General features: G+C 41.7%; 1 protein-coding gene across 4 annotated transcripts in view; it reads left to right on the plus strand.

Moving 5' to 3' along the window:
• Window positions 1-15413, plus strand: part of ADAMTS18 (ADAM metallopeptidase with thrombospondin type 1 motif 18) — a 77483-nt gene extending 62070 nt beyond the window's left edge. For all 4 annotated transcript variants that reach the window (XM_017736583.1, XM_017736584.1, XM_008635484.2 and 1 more), the window contains 6 exons: window positions 630-756; window positions 5233-5437; window positions 7907-8098; window positions 8449-8661; window positions 9656-9803; window positions 13357-15413. In XM_017736583.1, coding sequence (XP_017592072.1) covers window positions 630-756; window positions 5233-5437; window positions 7907-8098; window positions 8449-8661; window positions 9656-9803; window positions 13357-13472 — 1001 coding nt within the window. In that variant the 3' untranslated portion in view covers window positions 13473-15413. The remainder of the gene's footprint in view (window positions 1-629; window positions 757-5232; window positions 5438-7906; window positions 8099-8448; window positions 8662-9655; window positions 9804-13356) is intronic.
• The last annotated feature ends 594 nt before the right edge of the window (window positions 15414-16007 follow it).

Raw genomic sequence — 16007 nt, forward strand, 5'->3', positions numbered from 1 at the left:
CCATAAAATATGGCAGCTGTATTTTCTTCCTTCCCTTTAAAAGGTTGCAGTATGGATATAAAAGTGATGGAAACAGTCTCGTTTCCAAATTTGATTCACTGTGCCCAATGAACCATGTGTGAGGTGAATGACAGGTCTCAGTTAAAAGATAAATCTATAAAATCACTTAAGGCATTTCTGTAACTGTCCTGCTGCTGACACTTGATTGAGTTTAAGGTACAGGGACCTGCAGAAGTCTGGAGTCTGTAGAGATTCACTGTAAAATGTTTACAGAATGTTTATTTGCAGTTTTCAAGAGCGTGAGGAGGGCTTTAAGCAAGCACTGCTAGTGTCTGCAGGGAATTAGGATTTGAGTAATTACTGATTTTTGCTGGGGGAAGAGTCTGCAAATCTGCTGTTTATAGCTAAAATGTTTTATCTGACTTCAGTAGTATCTGTGCTACAGAGAAGGAAATCAATGTTAAAAACACGTTACCACATAAACCCCTATTTTATTTAGTTCAAGTCAGTGGATTTGTACCAAGGATGAGTTTAGACTTGTTTAGTTAAAATTGTTCCCTACTGCTTTTTTTTTCTTACATTTCAAATACATGTTTATTATAGTCTATTCTTTTCTAACACTTCCACAGGACACATTACAGCAAAAGCAATTTGCTTGGAAGATCATCGTGCACGAGTCAACACCTCCTTTTGTGGCCCAAGGACGAAGCCTTTAACTGAAACAAAACTGTGCAACACGAATCCCTGCCCAGCATAGTAAGTTCTCTGGGGTTTTCTGCCTGCTGGCTGTGCCCTGTACCTGGCTGTGCCACGGAAGGAATCCTCTTGGGGGCACACAGAATTGTTTGCCTGCTAGATGAACCCCTCGTGCTCTGTAACGTGAACCAGGAATTGTTTAAGATTTTCTGCCCAGATTTGGGTCTGATGCCTAAAGCAGGGGCTCCTGGGGGCTCTGTTCCTGTGCTGGGGTGACACAGAGCAAATCCAGCTTTCTCAGGGGCTCCTTCTGCCACCTTTGCTCATCTTGAATCACTAAGCCCATTTCCTGAGTAAAGTGCTACTCCCTGTGTGGAAGCTTGGCCCCATGACTCACATTCCACATATTAGGTTAAAAGAGTCTTGTGAAGTGTAATTAGTGATATTTGGACAAAATGTCCCACAGCGTATTGTGATGCCAAGAAGAGGACTATCTAAACCAAACAAGCTGTGAGCAAAGCTCCTGGTGCCCACAGAAATAAATATGAAGGCATTGCCTGTGTGAACAGTCCTATTTTCTAAAAGATGTAAGAAAGGTGAGATGCAAAGGAAGACATTGACATATAAATAAGCACTTAGAATCCAGCTGGTCTAAATCAATTTCAAAACTAAGGGAGTTACACTGATTTATAGTAGCTGAAGTAGGGGTCCTTTGGAAAAAAAAAGTGGTGTGCTCATATAATTAAACACAGTATTATGTGGCTTAGGATATAAATGGATAGATTAAAGGACACAGTGGCCATCTTTCTTCTGCTGGTTATTTCACTTTTGGATTCCTGGCTTTGCAGCCTCAGCGTTATTTTAATTTTATATTAAAGACCAGAAAAGCTGTATTATGTTGGACAAGACATTTAAACCTCCAGAACAGGGGATTTTCTAAAGGAATATGTTGAAAAACTTCAGAGTGTTTCAGTCAGTGGGAAGTAAATACTCTTGAAGATGCATTGAGGCAGAAGAAATGGAGTAGGGGTCTAGACCTGGCGTCATCTGCTGGTTTTACTCTGGGGTGATAAAAGCAACAGTAAAAGCAGTTGGCTAAGCCTGCTCCCATACTTCATAAAATGTCCCATTTAATGATGATTAATAGGAAGCATTCCTCATCTCCCCCAAGTCCAGGAGAGGATGGTGGGGCAAAGCAAAAAGATGCATATGTTCTGCAGTGACTTTGGTTTTACTTAAAAATCTATACTTTGCAATATGTTGAACAAACTGAAAAATAGTCCAGTAATAGTTTGGAATTTCCTGCACATTTAAAGAGTACAGCAGAGTACACAAAATCCAAATGCCAGATTACACACTGTGACCACAAAACGATAGAGATAAGGTTTAAATAATGGTACCATGTGACACGAGAGCCCCACGTTACTGCTTCAGCAGTTTCTTCAGATTGCCTTTAGCCACATGATTTTCTCAATACCAAGTTTAAGTAATCTTTGTAGCCAAACACAATCTTTTCATATGCAGCTTATCTTCTGCCAGGACTATTTTTATCCAATGAACACACATGTGTATTGTCTGGGATGTCTCCAGGAGCCTTTCTAAGCTCTTTCTGCTTACCTTTGTTTTGATGTGGCATCATTATGCTATAAAGCTCCACCCAAATCAGATTTATTTATATTGATCCTACACAAATTTTCTGTGTCTGTTAACCTGAGATCCTGATGTATTTTGAACATCCACTGATATATATTTACCCTGAAAATGCTGGATATCCATTTTGACACACAGTACAATGTTTTCATACTGAAATCACAGCTCTTCTGTGATTTACTACTTTAAAACAAAATTAATGAGTTGAACACTAAAAAGAGCACAAAAAGAAAAGATGTAAAAGCCCCAAGCACCTTTAGGAGAAACTAGTTCAACTCACTAATTCATTATTCTTAAAATCCTTAGGATATATTAATGTATGGAGCATCTACATGTAGGACCATGCCTTAAATTAACAGGTTGCCATGCAGCTGAGTGAAACTGTGCCAGGATATCTCTGCTGAGGAATCTACCCAGAAACTCACAGCATGTAATATTTCCCATAAACCCAAGACTGCCAACAGGGAAAAAAAAAAAAATTAGGATTAATAAATACCATGGAGAAACAAAAGAATGTTTAATAGCCAGCAAATAAAGCAAACCCAGATACACCAGGGAGAACAGGCAGGGGAAGGAGGTGGCAGATGAGATACAAGTGTGTTGGTTTGGGGACATAAGAGAGGCTCCAGACTTGTAAAGGTCAGTGAGGAATAATTGCTGCATAAGAACAAAGGTTGATTAGTCTGAGTGGGACCAAACTACTGTCCCACACAGAAAGGCACCAGCACTGCACACTGTTGTTGTTGGATTTCAGAGCTGCCAAATCTGGTCATAATTATTTAGTTATTTGAGCTAATGAAAGATTCTCTTGGATCACATCCCAGATAATCTTGGAAAATGGAAGTTTACTAGAGGACATTAAAGTAGGTTTATTGCCCTCTCCTCTGTGAAGAGGAGAGCTTTCTGGGCAGTTATGGTGAATAAACTCTTAAAATGAACACTTTTGGTCACTCTACCAATGACCATTGTCAGAAACATCAAGGCAAACTAATTAAAAGTTGTAAAATGGATTAAAACTCTTTTCCCAGAAGTTTGTCATTCATATTTATAAATCAGACAAAAAGGAAACTTCTGATGTGTTCTGGTATTACATAACGACTGACTTTTCACATTAATATTTTTTGTCCTTAAATTAGTGCCTTTTACATTTTTCAGTACTTTTGGCAGTTCCTGAAGTTGCTAGACACTGAGAGCTGGGATTTCTTCTATTCCCAGTGACATTTTTCAAAAATAGGCTTTTTATAAATTTTTTACAAATTAAAATGAGCTTTTTTTTCAGGCAGATGTGAATAGACAGGCAAATGGGATGCTGTGCATCTTTCATCCAGGACAAAAAAACCTTTCTTGTCATTAAAATTGTGTGTAAGCAGCTATTCCAGGGGTCCCAGGATTGATGCTGTGAGAAACTGTGGAAGCAGGATAGGCCAAGTGGTCAGATGTGAGACAAGAACCTTTTCCATGACATAAATTATTAAAAATTTGTCAAAGTCTTTTAAAATCTTCAGTTTAATTTCAGTGCTGGGTCTTTGAATAACATTTCTCAATGAGTAATCATATAGTCATTCATAATTTCTTCTGTTTCTTCACTTCTCTTTTCCTATCTGCTTGTGATTTATAGTCTTACATTGGGAGCCTTCAAGGACAGACGCTTGGCTGCATGTTTGCAAAGTGTCCCACAAGAGCTGGGGACCCACTCAGTGCTTCAAGAATAGAAATAGTGAGCAGCTCCTGGCATTTCAAAACTGAACTTAGTCCAAGTAACTGGCAATAGCCCCTCAGACTTTGTGTCACTTCAGGGACATGACGTGGAGCTGCAGCAGCCCTGTGCCTCGAGCACACATTGCCCAACAGCTTGTGCTGGTTAAATTGCCTGTGTTTTATTTGGATTCTACATCAGCTGTCTGCCAGATTTATTAGCCTGAGGACATGTAAATCATTGAGTCAGAGAATCATAAAGAGACAGTGTGCTTTGGGTTGGAAAGGACCTTAAAGTTCATCCCATTCCACCCCCTGCCATGGGCAGAGACACCTTCCACTATCCCAGGTTGCTCCAGGCCCTGTCCAGCCTGGCTTGGACACTTCCAGGGGTGGGGCAGGCACCGCTTCTGTGGGCGACCTGTGCCAGGGCCTGCCCACCCTCCCAGGGAACAATTTCTTCCTTATATCTAATCTAAACCTGCCCTCCTTCAGCTTAAAGCCATTTCCCCTTTTCCTTGTACATTCCCTTGTGAAAAGTCCCCCTCCAGCTCTCTTCCAGGCTCCTCTCAGGTGCTGGAAGTCTGCACTTAGGTCACCCTGGAGCCTTCTCCAGGCTGAACAACCCCAACTCTCTCAGCCTTTCAGAGCCTTTTCATTTCCTCAAGACACCAGTGACAGGACTGCTGCTTTTAGCAAGCAAGTTCTTTTTGATGAATAATGGGCCAGTAAGGTTTGACAGAAATGCCAACATTTGTCACCCTGTGTGAGCATATCTCAGCACAAACAGGGTTGGTACATACTCAGCTAAATTCTGTATTAGCTAATTACATCTTCTAATTATATCTTCTAAATACTCCGCCAGCCTCAACAGCAGCATCTCTCTCAGTCCCTGTGGAATTCCAGATTCCAGGTCAGATTCATAGGCAAGCTGGTTCTAGTAGATAAAAGCTATAAATAAACAATACTTGTTTTTCTAGTTGTGTGACTTTCATCCCTAGCAGAAAGTCCCATGCTTTGAAAATAGATTATGTAACTGCAGCTTTTTGATTGCTTGAGCAGATACCAGTCCGTCAGGAGATAGGCTGAGCAGAATTCCCTGGATAATTCATGTTTGATAGGTGGCTCATTTGTATCGATTTTCTAAAGCTAATTGCACTCCTGTGTTTCTAACGTGTTTCCTCCTTTCAGCTGGTCAGCAGGTGAATGGAGCACGTGCAGCAAGTCTTGTGGAGGGGGACAGCAAAGTCGTCTTGTTCAGTGTGTGCAGAAAAGGGCTTTCCAAAGAGAGGAGGTGGTGGCCCATTCCCTGTGTCCTGTCAGCACCCCAGCACAGGTGCAGGTGTGCAGTAGTCAGGATTGCCCACCCGAATGGAGCCCTGGCCCGTGGTCTCAGGTAATTTGGAGAAAAACATACATTTTTGTCTGCTGGCATAATGAAAATACTGCAAAAAACTCTCCTCAAAAGGAAGAATAGTGCAGACTTTGTGGAGATCAGTGCTTTGCAAGTGGCTTCATTCATGAAGATAATATGTAAACCATTTTTGTATAAACATGTGAACTAAATGTGCATTGTAACCAGCCTTCAGAAGAGCTGGCACACGATGGCTTCCCAGAAGTGGGCATGTGTTGCTCTTTTAGGTGCATACAAACAGATGGATAACTCTTTCCGGATTCATAATTTAAGGCTCTATGAATTCTTCATAGAGCCAACAGCCCTCTATGAGATTACTTCCCAAGCAATATTAACTTCTCTCAGAGATGGCAGGCAGTCAAGGAATGAAGAAATACTTGGGGTTAGAGTTGCATGTTAATGCACACGCATATATGGATTGTGGGTTGGTAAATTTGTGATTTACACATTCACTACTTACTTCTGTGCTTTGCCTTTGTTAGAGTAACTCTCCTACAAGCAGTGCTGCTGCAGGTATTGCCATGAGGGCAGATTCCTGTGTGTGCACACCCTGCTTTACACAGCTACCTGACACTCAACCACCTGAGCTAAAAACCACACAAAACTCAGCTCTGCTCCATCTTTCACTGTGGTTGATAGTGTTCATGTAAGGGTAAATGAAGCACTGACACATTTGGGATTTAAGAGAGAGTTGACAGTACCCTTATAAAAGGACCTACATTCATTTTATTCTTCCATCCTTGTTTAGTGAGATTCAAGACGGATTTCAATTAGCTGAAAAATGTATTACTTATGTGTTCTATTCTTGGTACTGTTGCTCTTTGGGTGTTCAAGAACATCTTGATCTCAGCACTCCCAGCTGAGCACGAACTGCCCTTACAGGGAGTGCCCTGTAATGCACCATAGCAGATGAGTAACTACTCAACAGTCCATCACAACACTCAAAAAAGAACTTTTTCTTCCAGTGTATCAGAAGGAAACCTGAGTGTGGCAGAAGGTTATATAAACCAGGTCTTCAAATACATTCACACTTTCAAACTTCCTTTCCTCTTAAATAAATAAGACAATTACGAAAAATCCGTCTTCCTCCTCTTTAAGAGGTGTAAAATTCAAGTTGGGATTTTCAAATAAGCTCATAAAAATTAAGTTCGTCAGTGCTGCTGAAATGTAGTGAACAGGCCTATTGAGCAAGTTAGTAAAGATTTTAAGATTCAGCTGAAAACTGTTATATTGCAGACTTAAAGATGTTAAGAGGAAAAAAGTGTGTAAAATCATAAAATCGCAGAATGGTTTAGGTTGGAAGGGACCTTAAAGCTCATCCAGTCCTGCTCCCTGCCATGAGCAGGGACACCTTCCACTGTCCCAGGCTGCTCCAAGCCCCAATGGCCAGCCTGGCCTTGGGCACTGCCAGGGATCCAGGGGCAGCCACAGCTTCTGTGGGCACCCTGTGCCAGGGCCTGCCCACCCTCCCAGGGAACAATTCCTTCCTAACATCTAATCTAAACCCAGCTTGTCTGCACAAATCAGCGTCATTTTAAATGAAAAGATCATTTTCTTTGTTTGGGGAAGGGTTAAACGCACAGATTTTCAGCGTGCAGGTATTTCTGCATATATTCCTCAGCACAACTGTGCTTTCATGAAATCTTCTAAAAACATTTGTAATTTGATACACAGAGTGATTCTACCTTGGAACGTGCCCCATAATTATTAGTAGAAAGAACAGTAAGAAGAGGATGCAAGAAGGTAGGAAGCTGGCAGCATTATTTCAGGGCTTTTCACTTAATTTCATCACAAATGGCTCATTCAGGCATTTTTTTATATGTAAGGCAGTGAAAACCACAGCGTGTCTGTTCCACTGAAGCACGGCTCAGCAATGCATATTTATTCTGGTGACTCGTCCTAAGCTACAGTTGGCAACTCAAATATCTCCTTAACCATTGTCTATATCAGATTCTGTCTTGTGGTGAGATTCCTTTGGTGAAGGAGTTATGTATGGATTCCCTGGGCAGTTTTCTCTGCCTCGATCTCATCCCTCTAGGCGAAGGTGAGGACAAAATGACAAATAGGTGAGAGCATTTTGCCGTGGGAGATTCTGTGATGGGAGCTTAGGACCAGCTTTCAACTATGCTGAGCAGGGAAAAAAAGCATTTTGCTCACAAAAGCGTTTTGCTCACAAGTCCAACTTAAGTCATCTGTGGAAGAGAGATGTTATTTGTCTGTTCTACATGGGGGCTGAGAGAGTTCACAGCTTACATTAAGAAAGCACTTAGGACAACGTTTTAGAAGTGACACACAGATGTTACTGTATTTACCAATAGAATTTCAAGTTTACTTATATCACGATGGCAGCTGCACAGCACATTAGCCATGCTTTCTGTGCTCTGCTGGAAAATGCAAATAATGCCAATTTTCATTTCCTCCAGTTCAAATAAGTGTTTCTTTCCATCACAGTGCTCCAAGACTTGTGGGAGAGGTAGTAAGAAACGGGATGTCTACTGCAAGAGTACTGGCTCTCCTGAGGTGAAAATCTTGCCTGAAAGCATGTGCAGCACAGAGCCTAAGCCCGAGTCCCAGCAGACCTGTGTGCTCGGACGCTGTCCCAAAAATGACCGGCTCCAGTGGGTGATTTCTTCCTGGAGTGAGGTAAAGTGGTGCAGTTTCATTGCTCACTGCCTGCCCTGGCTGCTCTTGGAAATGTTGGCTCAGGGACACACACAGACCACGGGGAGGAAAGAAAGCTGAGCTGTTGTTGGAAAATCAGGTGTTGTAGGCGAGGTGCTGTAAACCCCAGATGTTGATAGATGTAGCCCAATGTCTTTTTTAGCCAGTGACTTGAGTTCATATTTCAGTTTACACTTCACGGAGCGTGGGCTTTGTGGGATTAGTTCTGTGAAGCTTTTGTAGTGCACAGTTTGGGGTGTGTCCCACATCACACACTCCCCTTTATCTGTGTGTGTTTGTGAGGCTGAAGAAGCTGTGCTTTGCCTTTGCAGTGCTCAGCCTCCTGCGGGCCCGGCCTGCGGCGGCGAGAACTCAAATGCGGCGAGAAAAGCATCCACGGGAAATTGCTCACCTTCCCTCAGAGGAGATGCAGGAACATCAAGAAACCAAACACCAACCTGGAGGAAGCTTGTAACAAGGGAGCCTGTCTATCCCAGACATTGTATAACATGGTGTCTGGCTGGTATTCCTCGCCCTGGCAGCAGGTAGGAATGGGAAATCAGAGGTGGGATGGCACAGAGGAGCTGCCTCCAGTGCTAACAGTCCCTCCTGCACGGAGCCATTCCCTAAGGAGGACCACACCACTCAGCCACTGAGATGGGATGCAGCTGGTCCACATCCATCATGTACTTCGGTGCAGCTCATTTCTTCATCCTGAAACTGAAGAATGTCACCTAAAAACGTTATTCATGCTTGAGAGGCACTACATTCCACACTCATTTTCCAACACTTTCTTCTCAGTCTTCTTCAAAGTGCACTGTGGTTGAACTACTGCATATCTCTATGCACAATATATTTGAGCATCTGCACAGATTGCCTGGAATTCCCTAAATACTGTGATTAATTGTGGGATCAGTCTGTATTTGTTTCTACATTCTTGCAAACAAGCTTCTGTATTTCTGGAACTTATCTACTTTATGAGTCATATATCAATGAGACATGCACTCATTTAATAATATGTACATGAAACAATGTATGCCTGACAATTGCAATCAGATGAAAATGATCACATCTATCTTAAGGACAACTTTTCATGAAACACATACAACTAAAAGGCTTATTAATTTTAAAATACTTCATAGCTCTTCCTGCAAACACATAGTGGTTTTCCCCAGATACTGCCATAATTATGGTTCCAGTGGGAGTTTTATCTGTGTTCAGGCAGCAGGGTTGGGCCCAGAGGCTTAGACATCAAAAGAAATTGATGCACACAATCAGGGACAGGTTTCTAAAATGTTCTGTTTCTGTCTTGATGCCTAAGTAAGGAACCAGATTTTCAGCTGAGTCCTTAAATAACCAAAAGACACACGTCTTTGAAAAGTTGGCCCTGATGGGGATTGGTGAACAGCAGCACACCTGATCCTGCCCTCTCTTGCTTTGAAAGTCTCATTTGAGGCCCTTGAAAGCTCCCTCTTTGGCTTTCAGGGGCTCCCAGAGTCTGTGCAATGAAAGACAAGGTTTTTTTTCCCCTCTGCTCAGTGCACGGTGACCTGTGGCGGGGGAGTGCAGACCCGGAGCGTGCAGTGCCTGCTCCAGGGCAGACCAGCTGCTGGCTGCCTGCCCCAGCAGAAACCAGCGGTCCTGAGAGCCTGCAACACCAACTTCTGCCCAGTCCCTGTGAAAAGAGGTAAAACTCAGCTCTAGATTGCTGCAGCAGGCTTAGTTGCTTAGAGTTCTATACCCAGCAAACATCACCTTTTCGCTACACCACTGATGTGGCCTGTTCCTTCATAAATGTTTTTTTCACAGACTTCCAGATTTACAATAACTCTCTGATATTAACAGCATCTCTCTTCACCAAGTGAGCCCTCTTAAAGCAAACTTGGGAGTACAACTGGCACTGGAGATTTTAAAAATAGGGATATGTTACAAAAAAGTCTGTGAAAAAGTCATGCTGTTTGGTTCTGAGCTGCACCTTTTTACTGTCTTGTTGAATAACAGGCATTCTATGCTGGTACTGTTTTGTAATTAATAATACCAACTTTGGAACTAAGCAATAAGAATTTGCCATTTACTTTTAGTCTTTCAGATTGCATCCAGATCCTGGGATTCCAAAATGTCCTTCTTTTCTTACTGCTTCTGGCCAGTGCATGACATGCAGTCAGAGAACATGAAATTAAGGTCTCTCTCCACTTTCATGTCTGCTCTATCCCTCCACCTCTTCAGCGTGAGAAGGGAGAGGGGAGCAAGAGGTTTTGTGCCACTTGGAATGGCAGAAGGGGAATTCTCTCAGCACCAGCGCAGACAGAGAGTGGTGCATTACCCCATTCCAGAGATTTGCGTACAGGATGGTTACTGTTTGTGACTCCTTCCTAACTGCATGAAAAAAGCTCATGGAGGCCCATGTTTGTCCCACATAATCTGGTTATCTAGGCGTGCTAAAGCACTTTAAACAGTAACTCAAAATACTGCACATTAATTGACTTGTTACCTTTTTAAAACTGGGAGCTGGAAGCAACCTCTATAAAACATAGGCTGGATTGCAAGAGAAAGGTGGTAATGGAGCTGGGAGCAGAGGTCAAGCTCTGGCCCTGCATCTTGTAAATTGACATTAGCCAACCACCCCCACGTCTGCCCCAATTCCTGACATTCCCTGTGAAACCCAGTGAGATCCTAACAGACCATTCTGCTGCATCAGCTCGAGACATGCAGGGTATCAGCCTCATCTATCAGGGGACCTGAATCCAAACAAGGATATGGAGATGAAATGCTCCTAAAAGGGCTAAGTAAATAGTTCTGCTGTTTTTATCAGTAAATGTTGCTAACACTTCAAATTAACATTCCTAAAAGGTTCTGCTGTACTTTGGAGTTTCTGTATAACTTCCTTTTCTGTTAGGATATAGCAAGGACTTTTCTTTCACCCCTGTTTTCCCCTTTTATATTTCATGTCTGAAGTACTGTCTGTTATTAATTTTGGCCTTGGCCTGTTTCTCTCTCTCCTCACATCTGCAGGAGCCCTTTCCCCTTTATTATACCTGGGTCGTCAGGCTCTAGAGATCAATTATCTCCTTGCTGCTCTCTAACTTTCTGTCTAAAGCAGCAGAAAGAGAGGAAACCAGCTGTGCTGGAATCACATCGAAGCAAATCAGTCTCTATTATCAGCCATGCAGCTCCAGCTCAGTGATCACAGACAAGAAATTAATGTTTCAGGGAGAGTTTGCACACTTTCCTAGACAAACTGGGTCATTTCCATCCTGCTCTAGATGCAGTTACGGTCACCGTAACTCATAGTAAATCCAGCTGCTTCAAATGAATGAAAATCTGAACAACTTATAAATACTTGGGTAAATAGAAATAAGGAACTGACTGCCTGATCCCCATCCACTGAATTTTGTGGGACTCTTTGTGTTCCTTCCAATAGTCCTTGGGTTAGGTCCCAATTTCAGCCCTACCTCTGCAATATTAGCATTGCCCTCTGATCTTCAAAGGGGGCATAAAGATTTATTATCGTGGCCTCCTCAGTGCTTATACTTTCTTTTTAAACAGTAATTTTTATTTATTTTTTTTTTAATTCACCCTTTCATAGCAGGAGACCTCCTTCCTGTCCAGATCAGAACAGCTTTCCTTCCTTTGTGTGATGTGTGCTTTTCATCTGTTGTCTGCTTTGGGTCCTCCCAAATTCTGTCTGGTGGCAGCAGGTGAAGGAGTGGGAAGGCTGGTGCTGAACTCCCAGCTGGATCCTTCCTGACACTCCATGCAGAACAGAAAGGCAGTGCTGTGGAGTGGGAAGGCTGCAGTTCAGTCCTGAGCTCCCCAGTTCCTGTTCAAGAGACGTATTTTCTTTCCATACCATTAGAATTTAAAGACAAGCTCATATTTTTAAAACCTGAGGGGAAAAATGGCATATTTTAAAAGAATTATTTTTATTATGAAATTATTTTATTTTTCATTCAAATAAATTTGAGGGTGATAAAGGCATACAAATCACCTTTGCCATCATATAAAAGGGAACAAAAAAAGAGCAGTGGTGATTAAACCAAAGAAGTTCCTACAGAGAGAGGGAAGTGACTCCTGGCCCACGGAACATGCAGAATTTGTCTGCTCTGTGAGGGAGCATTTATCTGCTGTGACTCAGTAACTGACCTGAGAATGCAGACAGTGGTGGCTAGATTTTTGTTCAGTCTCCTTGTAAATTCCTTTTATTGACCATGTAAACAGTAGTTCTGAGAGTTGAATGAAATCTTTTCCCATGCTCACAGGAGATTTCAGTCTAGCTATAAATTTTGCTAAACCCCATTGAGTCTTACTGGTCTCTCAGACATGGTGAATTTGTTTATAAATCACCTGTATGAATCATCACTCTGCTCTTTTAAAGAAACATAAACCATCCCCTGCAAAACTGGAGAGAGGAGCAGATATGAGGTGTTTTTAAAGCATTGGAGCTGTGTGTATAAATGATATCTGTACATAAATTGAAGAGAAATAAGATTTTAATTGAAAAATATAATTTGGCTCTATTTGTAATTAAAAGCTGGGCTTTTGAGAACTAACCTTGGTTAGTCAGTCTCTTCTCCCATTGCAGTTAATTAAGATTTTGGCAACATGGCATAGTCAAAGTCCTAAGAGCCTGACTCATGACACCTAACTGAAGTGTCTGAGGAAAGAGATTTCTGAGCTTCCTTGCAGAGTGGAAGAGAGAGAAACAAGTGCCTCCAGAAAGTGCTGGAATGCAAGCACGGAGCAGAGCACTTTGTGCAGGGCCCAGACATTCCGAGTTCCGTGAGTTCTGTGTGCAGGTAAACTCCACGTGATGATGATGCTGGCAACCAGCAGTTGGCATCAAGCATGGAGTAGGTTCATTTGTATGAGTGCCTGGCTTTAGAACAACAGTTGTAATCAAAGATGTAAACACAGATGGCTTTTTTTATCCTCTAATGTGGAACTTCCTCTTGCTTTCCTGAGCTACAAAGTGTGCTCCAAAATTTTTAATTCCTTCAGCTTTTGACCCCAGTGCAATATTAGCTCTATCTCAACCAAGTTAACAAATCTCTTAACAAAAATTTAATGTGTCTTAAGTTAAAGCAAGAATCTAGTATTTCTAGTAAGCTCGTTCATGTTTCCTCTTCTGTGAATCGAGTCACCCATCGTGTTTTTAACATTACCAAATGCATACAAGGGTGTGGGATTATTGCAGACTTGCTAAAACACAGTCTTACCATGCTTGGGTTTCTCTCCTTCAGATGATCCTTCTTGTGTGGATTTCTTCACTTGGTGTCATCTGGTGCCCCAGCATGGTGTCTGTAACCACAAATTTTATGGCAAGCAATGTTGTAAATCATGCACGAAGAAGAACTGATAGCAGCGTGTTATCTGAACCCTTCAGTGACAGGATTCTCTTCTTCAATTTATGTTGGAATTATCTTTGCTTTGAGGCAAGACATGGTGCCACATAAACCACTGATGGAAGAGACATTTTTTCTAAGGGAATGTCTGAGGTACAGTAATTGTTGGATATATGTTGAAAAAGGAATGTTTCTTTCTTTTTTTTTCTTAATTTGCTGACCTCACTAAAGCACAGGGTACTATGGATCACTTGAACACTGTGACTCCAGGGGAAGTTCTTCTTTCTTTAAAAGTGTCATTTTGCACTGTCACATGTTACGAGGAAGAAATTAAGGCAAGGGAGCCTTTTCTGGCTGATTTACCAGAATGCAAAGCAGGAGAGCTTGGCACCTGGAGGAGGAAGGCTGCAGCGTGGCAGCAGGACAGATCACACCATCAGAGGCGTGTCCTTTCCTATTTTTGGTGACTGTTGTGAGGGTGAGGAAGCTGTTTGCTGCCCTGAGGGGACATCCCGATGGCTGTGGGCTGGAGAAGGCAGCGTCACACGTGTGGCTACCAGAAGTAAATAGTGCACTACAAAGATATATGGTGCTTCTCTACCAGACTTGCTGCTGGAAAAGCAAGTTTTGCATCATGCTAATGTTTTTATAATTTTTGAAGAATTCATTTTCTGCTTTGTGTAGAAACTCAGAGGTGGTTAACTAGTAACTTGAAATGTATTCCTAGAAATATGCAGCATTAGAATATTTGGACTTTTAATATTGCTGTGTTACAAGTAAAATAGATTTTCATATTTCAACTAACTCAAGGAACTCAGTTTGATTGAGATCAATGGTTATGTTTTCAACTTTCTAAGCTCATTAGATATGTAATTTTAAAGTTTAAACTTGATATTTTAAGTAGTTTTGTTTCAGAAGCTAGATTGTTTGAATGCCAAGATACTGAAGAATGTCTTCCTTCTAATCTCAAATATCTCTGCAAATTTTGATTCATCCATTACCCAAAGGAAATAACAAGAATATTACACTCCATTAATTCATGCTGAACTTCTCTAAACAGTTATTTATTCACATTACACAAAAAAAAAGCATGAAAAGATAAGTGGATTATTTACTCTTACCAAATAAAGGTCAATTCTATTTTTATACACTCTCCTAATAGTCGTATTTAGTTCAGAATTCACCAGCAAACAAAAGAATGGTAAACATGCCGATCTTTGTGGCCATTTGGTATCAAGATGTTTGATGGCACCATGTATCAAATGGTGCCATTCAGAAGGTTTCTGCATCGAAAAACCCCGACCTATTTGCCAAACCCATTCTGAGACAGAGCTGTGTCCTACTGTAATTTTCTGGGGAGTGCCTGTGAGGGGCATATTTATCTAATTCCACCCAATCCCACAACTTCGTTTGATGAATGTAGTTCAGTTTGAGTGTTTTTTTTAAAGTATGGTTTCAGCGTAGGATTAGCCAGCTCAGCACTAATGCCAGACAGTGGTCACTTAAAATTAGCAGTTCCTTCTGAAACAATTTAAATTAAAAACATGTATTCTGTGATACTTTAGGAAATGATTGGAAACATATCTCAGCCTAAACTCCTCTGTCTTGATATTGGATATTGTGTAATTATAACCTTTTTTCTAGGAAAACTACAAGGTTGTTTTTGTTTTGTTTTTATAATTGTGTCCTTTTTATTATTTGATGTAAAATAATTAATTTATTAATGCATAGCTTTTCCTTTATATTTCTCTGCTCACTTCCTTAAGTGACAACTGAGGAAAGAAAATGGTAGTGTCACAAAGTATGAATTATGGTGTAAAAAAAGCAAAAACTATAAGTGTAATATTTAATTATTTTATAAGCTTTGTAATAAAATACTCTAACTGTTTCATTATATTTGGAATTGTAAAATTCATGAATAAAATATGGAGGCTATAAGTAAATATCAAATCTTATAAGTGCTGTATGCATTCCCTTGTGTTGATTGTCCCATTAGGAGAAGGTTATCCCATCTTTCTGCTGCTGTGTAATTGGGAAATGTCTGTGAGCTGTTCTGTGGAGGGCCAGTGATGACAGCTGCCCACAGGAGAAGTCTGGACCCTGGGCAGTGGCAGTTCAGCCACCGTGGCTGAGTGTGACCTCCCTGCCCAGCCCGGCCCGGCCGTTGGGGTCTGGAGCGGGTGGATGTTGGTGGGGAACAGAGGATCCGAGTGTGAACAGCTGGGATGATGGATGGGGGATGGAGGTCATTCCTTTCAGGCACTCAGAGCCAGGCCTGTGTGCTGGGGTCATGTGAAACTTCCCCGCTGCTGAAGGTGCCATTGTCCTGCGGGTCAGGAGTGCAGGGCTGGGTGTTCACAGGGTGACCACTCTGGAGGTGCCTTTTGAGAGCAGAAGGTGTTTCTCATTTGAACACTTACCCCACCATTGAAACAGCTGGGGTGGCTGGGCCCACTGCAGGCTCAAAAAGGCAAAATGGACAAAAATTCATGGTTTTATTTGCATAACAACACAAAAGCTAAAATACACAACAATACACGTGCAAGACA

This window comes from Corvus brachyrhynchos, unplaced genomic scaffold (assembly GCF_000691975.1).
Source record: "Corvus brachyrhynchos isolate BGI_N302 unplaced genomic scaffold, ASM69197v1 scaffold66, whole genome shotgun sequence".
Classification (NCBI taxonomy): Eukaryota; Metazoa; Chordata; class Aves; order Passeriformes; family Corvidae; genus Corvus; species Corvus brachyrhynchos.